The sequence below is a fragment of the Microcaecilia unicolor genome, chromosome 1 (genome assembly GCF_901765095.1).
Source record: "Microcaecilia unicolor chromosome 1, aMicUni1.1, whole genome shotgun sequence".
Taxonomy (NCBI): Eukaryota; Metazoa; Chordata; class Amphibia; order Gymnophiona; family Siphonopidae; genus Microcaecilia; species Microcaecilia unicolor.
The window spans coordinates 726,096,950-726,104,030 of record NC_044031.1 but is presented as its reverse complement, the minus strand read 5'-3'; the positions used below and the strand labels follow the sequence as shown (position 1 = coordinate 726,104,030).

The following is a 7,081-nucleotide window of genomic DNA, read 5'->3' as shown; positions in this document are numbered from 1 at the left end:
TCCTCTGATTCCTGAAGGGGAGGGGGAAGTTCTCATAGGTCAGAAGCTGGTTTAATATTATGTCAAGCTGGTTTCATATTAATATAAGTATGTCCAGCAATAATTTTGACCTCCCACAATCCTGACAGGTAGCTCCACACAGACAACTCAAGGAAGTCTTAACCAAGTGTGACTGCATTATCCTATTTGTACACAGAGCAGAATCTGTTCTAAGACTTTTGTTTTAATCTAGCTGATATCTGGTGAAAATCACCAGAGGGAGCCGGTTTGTCTTCCCTTGTCTTTGCAAAGCTACCTCGTACAAGTCCGACACTCAACTCCCCTCCACCCCTGGGCTGCAGCAATCATTCTCGGTTGAGGCTAGCTTTCTCCATGGCTCCTGCAGTGCTGATTGGTCCATACATTTGAGATTCCGGAACCTGCCAACATTCCCTAAGCCAGTGCCACGGGGGAGACACTGGCAATAGACAAAGCCTGCACTTCCTACTTTTATATATTTCTCTTAGAAACACTGGTCAGCTGTTCCTCTTTAAGTTGATATAGCAATCTATTCGTCTAATTTCTACGTTATTTAATAATACCTGATAGCCAAAGTATATGGCCATTACATTTTGTGCAAGGTGATAGTATTTTTGTTGTGATATTTATTAAATCCGGTCATTAGAGAAACTAGAATGTGTAAATTCATGAGACAGTAGTACCACACTATCTTAAGCAACTCGAACAAATTTTGCCCCTTTGGCAATACACAACGTGCAACATTTGAAGATGTTCTCTGAGTATGTTGTGATAAATGAAAAAAGGCACAATAAAATAACTGTAGGAAATGATCACATCAATTTACTCAATTTTCAAAACCTTAGTATAAGGAGAAGGTAAATCGCAACCAAATGATAAAGAGCCACTTGAGCTAAAACATTATCCTTTAAGTCAAATTTGTTACCAATATAATACTTTGCTTTGATTACTATTTTCATCTAGACAAAAGGAATAAACACTTTAATACAAATAAATACATATAGATAAAACATACAAAAGTCAGTAAGTCAAACAGCAAGGCCTTCACAGAATGCCACATAGAAGAGTCGCGTGAATCCATTTCAGAAATCCATTTCAGTCATGAAATGATGTCCACAGTGTATTCTGGCCATTTACTGTGGCAGAGGCACCAACACTTCCACATAATTAACTGGGAAGAATCCAGATTCACCATTTATCATTCCTTCATACCAATTTTCATCAATCTGGTTTGTTAAAGTTATGATGTTGCCTTCCTTAAATCCAAGTTCTCCTTCGTTTTCTGGTTCAAAGTCATACAGAGCTCGACAGCAGGGCTGATCCATGTACTTTGAAGAATCTGATCAAATTTATTATGAAAGCAAAAGTTAGTTTAAATGTTAAAATATGTCCCCTAGCTTTGATCATACCTGCTTCCATTATTTATCTTTGTGCTACATTTACAAAGCTGTGGCGGCTAAATTTATGATGTATTTCTTTAAAGGTTAAACATAGTTACTTCCTAGTTTAACTTATAAACTGATATATTAGCTAAACTGAAATATTGCATAGCTCTGGACATTTGGACCAGCTAGGAAAGGAGGTATAGGTATTTACTTTTTGTTGGTTATGAAAACCCTTTTCTATACGACAGAATAACATTCCTTTTAGCTTAGATCTTGTTGAATGAACATCACAGCTGTGAAGTATGCCACATTTTATATTTCATGCCCAGGAATTTCTACGTTTTTCCAATTGTTTTGGGGGAAGTCATGGAATTTCCCCAAAACAGTAACCACAATAATTTTCTGAAGCCTGTCATGAGAAAATTCGTTCTTAAAAAGATAGTCTGTTCAGGAAACACAATTGTCTAAAGTTAACCACTTCCCCCTCTGGATCACAACAAATAAAGGGGCCCTTTTACTAAGCTGTGTTCCCAAACCTGGTCCTGGAGGCACCCCAGTCAGTCAGGTTTTCAGGATATCCACAATAAATATTTATGAGAGATTTGCATGCAGTGGGAACCACTGTGCTTATGTGAGCTTTAAGTAGTAAAAATGGCCTAATGCAGGACACACTGAAGTGCTGTGTATTAATTTTGTCATTTGCACGCTGTGTTTATTTTTTAAAATTGTTTTTGAAGGGGGCGTGGAAGCGCTATTCTGCTAGTGCGCTGACATTACTGGCTCAATAACTGGTTAGCACGTCCATAATGCAGGAGCCCTTAGTGCCTCCTAAAGGGAGGGGGTACGTTTTCATGTGTTATTTTAAATGGCTGTATATTAATGCCAACATTAATACATGGCCAGAAATTCAACAAATTGGGTATTTTACAACTGCGATAGAAATGGGCTTAGCACATAGGAAAGTCCCGCATTAGGGTGCACTAAGCCTGTTTACTAGCTCAGTTTAGTAAAAGAGCTCCATAATGATCCATATTTAGACAATTTAAATGACCCGAATTTCAAAAATTTGCATATCTCGACTAACCTGTAATTCTGAAGTAGTTGAGAGACTTGTCAGTTTACAGCAGAATATGTTGTAATGGTCATGGAGAAAACTGATTTCTTCACAGCTGTAAAACCTATTTTAGATCTACAGTGGTTTCATAAGCATTTTTTAAAGTTTAATGACTTAACATTTCTCTGGATTTCCATATAGGGTAAAATGCGAACGTTAAATGAAAAAAAATAATACCTCCATCTCCATAATTCATACACGTTCATTTGTTCTTTTAAATCTTTTCCTTTGTCTCAGTTGGTGAAAAGTGTCTGTGTCAAGAAGCTGTTTTTCTATTGCTTGTGAAATGAAAGCATGCAGTGAGCACTCTGCGATTTAAGCAATGTGCTGTGATAGAATTTCTAACTGTTGAAGGAGTCCTTCCAATTGAGTTTCAGTGCCACTAGCAGGATGTCTATGGTGGTGACTGTTGATGTGTACATGTAAAGATGGGGGCCTGGCAAGGGCTGACTTGTGTGATCAAAAATGAAGTGAATGACTTGTGACAGCAATGGACGAGTTTCATATGAGAAAGATTGACGAACTTGTAATCGGAGGATCACTCAAACCATTGCACTGCAAACCTGAAACGTTTAGAAGAGTTCAGAAGCACAAGAAGGAAATTTTGTTGCAACATGACGATGCTAGGCTTCACCTCACCCTGCACCCACCACCACAGAGGCAATTGTGAAGATGGGTCTCGGTCTTACACCATCTGCCATGCAGTCCAGACATAGTGGCATGTAATTTCCATCTTTTTTTCAAAATTGTAAGGAATATCTTTAGGGGGCCATCTGTTCAGCTCGATTCAGCTCGACTGAAGAGATGGAAAGGACTGTGAGCTACTGGTTGAAGAGACAAGATATATGCAGTTCTTTTATGACTGCTTTCAAAAACTATCATTTGGCAGAAATGTGTAGCAAATGGTAATGACTATGTAGAAAAGTATACACATTTAATAAAATTAAAGTTTCAAGCATTATTTTTGTGTTTTCTAAAAAAAATTCATTATAGTATCTTCATTAAACAAAAGTTATGGAGGTGGAGACATTACTTTTCATTTAACCCAGTTAAAAATGTTGGGCTGGGGCTGTAAGCTTCCATGCTAGGAATTCTTGGTTTGATTTCTGAGCTTGTTTTCTATTCCTTGGGTACAATGTGTGAAAGATACTGTGGAGGTAGCGTTCACGGTACCCTATGATAGCGATGAGAGTAACGAAACTCGGACTGCATGCTTAGTTCTGGAACAACAAACAAAAGAAAGGCACAAATCTGCTTACTGAGTAAGGGTAAACAAACAGAAAAGCAGAATTGGATGAAAACAGAGAAGTTTATTACAACAATACCCAATGTGGCCACATTTTGCCCTCAGGCTGTGTCAGGGGTAAAACTAAAAAGAGGGTATATAAAAAAAATATACATATATACCCTAAAAGTAAAATAAAAACCGTCCTGGGTCGTCTCTCTGTTCTGCCTCCAGCAAACCTTACTGCTATGTTTCAGCATAGCAGTAAGGTTTGCTGGAGGCAGAACAGAGAGGGGAAGGGAAATGGGACTTGATGTACCGGCTTTCTATGGTACGTTGTAACTACATTCAAAGCGGTTTACACATATACAGGTACTTATTTTGTACCAGGGGCAATGGAGGGTTAAGTGACTTGCCCACAGTCACAAGGAGCTGCAGTAGGAATCAAACCCAGTTCCCCAGGATCAAAGTCCGCTGCACTAACCACTAGGCTACTCCACTCCAAGCCATTTTTTTTTTACTTTTAGGGTATATATATATATATATATATATATATATATTTTTTTTTTTTTTTTTTTTAATATATATATACCCTCTTTTTAGTTTTACCCCTGACGCAGCCTGAGGGTGAAATGTGGCCACATCGGGTATTGTTTTAATAAACTACTCTGTTTTGTTTTCATCCAATTCTGCTTTTCTGTTTGTTTACCCTAATTTTGGAACAAGCCATGGTCTGTGACTCTGACCAAGTTTTTTTTCATGGCAATAACTGAGAGATGGAGGAAGTTTACAAACGGACAAAAGCACCAAATAGTGATGAAGAAAAGTTCATGGTTCCATAACCTCAGTAGAGGATGGTCCAGTTGAGTTGAAAGATTAAAGCTGTAGCAGAAACACAGTTGGCATAAAAGAAAACAAAAATAAAAAAAAGTTGGTGTGTGGACCCTCTGGTTTTCTGCTTGCTGTGATCTCTTCTTGCCTTTGTATACCCCCATACACACACCTTCAATTGGAACCTTCCTCTAATAAGGTTATAGCATCAAGCTTTTCAAGATTATTTAGGGCTTACATATAACACATGCATACTGTAATTTCTTCTGGGACGTTTTCTGTTTTTACAGTATGCGGTATTCTGTCCACACCCACCCTGTTAGAATACCAATGATATACTTTGATGTCCCCATGCATACTTCCTACCCACCCCCATCCTCCCACCCTGTCAGACTGTCATAGCAATGCTTGAATGTTTTTCACTTATATACACTGTCAGCTAGCACATTTGCTTATTTCCGATCTGAGGAAGAAGGGCAACCTTCGAAAGCTAATCAAGAAATGTATTAAGTTATGTCCAATAAAAAAGGTATCATCTTATTTTCTTTTCCATGTTTTATTTTGTTTGATTTCTATAGATTCTACATGGAATGTTGCTATTCCACTAGCAACATTCCATGTAGAAGTCGGCCCTTGTAGATCACCAATGTGGCCGCGCAGGCTTCTGCTTCTGTGAGTCTGACGTCCTGCACGTACGTGCAGGACGTCAGACTCACAGAAACAGAAGCCTGCGCAGCCTTCTACATGGAATGTTGCTAGTGGAATAGCAACATTCCATGTAGAATCTCCAATAGTAGCAACATTCCATGTAGAATCTCCAATGGTATCTATTTTACTGTCATAGTAATGCTTGAATGTTTTCACTTATATACACTGTCAGCTAGCACATTTGCTTATTTCCGATCTGACGAAGAAGGGCAACCTTCGAAAGCTAATCAAGAAATGTATTAAGTTATGTCCAATAAAAAAGGTATCATCTTATTTTCTTTTCCATGTTTTATTTTGTTTGATTTCTGTTTTTACACAATCTCTGATATCAAAACGGCTAATGTTGAGTCAAAAATAGTGCAAAAACAGGGTGTGGTAAAAGTATTTGTTTTTGTTTTTTAATTCTAACATGCAGAAAAGGAAGTCTCTGTGTGTTAGAACTTTTGAAAGTTCTGAACTCCCCTTCCCCAAAATGTTAGCATAATGACTGTATTATGCTGGTAAAGGAGACAAGCAGTTTTCTGTATCTAGCTTAATTTTTCATAAAGTACCATGCTATCATCTGGATTTTCTCACTTGTAGATATTGCTATTTTCCAGGTGTAGTTCTATAGTGTACTACATATAAAATTCATAATCATTAAGGTCTACATATTCTTCTATAAAACATGATTACCTGATAATTTTAATGAAGAACTGTATGAAAGTCCATTATGCTGCTGGTTATTGCTGATGTCCAAGGTTGATATTACTGACTTTGGCTTGAATTCGCGTCTAGGACGATTAGATGCTACATTTATTCTGAAGTATATAAAATAAAACAAAAATGTTCATTACTACAGACACTAAAGGAAGTTACATGGTACTACTTTTAAAATGAACAGGAGGAAATATTTTTTTCACTCAATAAATAGCTAAACTGTGGAACTCGTTGCCAGAGGATGTGGTATTGGCAGTTAGCGTATCTGGGTTTATAAAAAGGTTTGGACAAGTTCCTGGAAGAAAAGTTTGCTATTGAGATAGATATTGAGGAAGCCACTGTTTGTCCCTTGGCTCAGTAGCATGAATCTCGCTACTATTTGAGATTGTGTGAGGTACTTGTGGCCTGAATTGGCCACTATTGGAAGCAGGATACTGACCTAGATGAACTATTAGTCTCACCCAGTATGATTGCTATTGTGTTCTTAAGTTCACTTTTTGCATACTCTGTGGAGTCTTTTTCATCCAGTTTCTCAAATAACTGCACACATCGGGGCAGTTATTCTACAGGCTGTACTGTTAGATCCTAGAACTCTGATTCTGTGTTTTTTTTTAGTGAGGGACGTAGCAAGACATATTGGTGTCCTTCTCTGAGTATGTAAACAAAAGGCCAACTAGTAACTACACCCATTATAGAAAGTTGCAAAATGAAAATATATAAACTGGAACTTGGCCTAAAAACTCCTAAATCTGTAATTTTATATTAACCCAAGCTAATCAGTATTTTTGTCCACAAAATAATTTTGGACAAATTCCATTATTCTTAACTCCAAAACACAATATGGTGCTTATTTTTACAGCAGACAGACTTGTTGACCAATTTGAGAATTCCATCTGCCAAAAACATCCAAATCACAATTTTCAAAAGGCAGAAGTTGGACGTTTTATATTACAATTAGTCCAAATAGCAGTGGGGTAAGTTGGAGGTGTGTTTTGGACGGTACTAGGGTGGGACCAAAATTAGGATGACTTTCACTGATAATGGAATGAGAAGAAATGTTCAAGGCGCAAAAAAAAAAAAAAGGGACATTTTTATCTAGAC

General features: G+C 37.5%; 1 protein-coding gene across 4 annotated transcripts in view; it reads right to left on the bottom strand.

The window, feature by feature from the left end:
- Positions 1–712: 712 nt before the first annotated feature.
- SH3GL3 (SH3 domain containing GRB2 like 3, endophilin A3) overlaps positions 713–7,081 on the bottom strand; it is an 86,526-nt gene continuing 80,157 nt past the window's right edge. For all 4 annotated transcript variants that reach the window (XM_030189621.1, XM_030189623.1, XM_030189624.1 and 1 more), the window contains 2 exons: positions 5,957–6,081; positions 713–1,357 (listed from right to left, as the gene is read on the bottom strand). In XM_030189621.1, the coding sequence (XP_030045481.1) occupies positions 1,152–1,357; positions 5,957–6,081 (331 nt within the window). In that variant the 3' untranslated portion in view covers positions 713–1,151. The remainder of the gene's footprint in view (positions 1,358–5,956; positions 6,082–7,081) is intronic.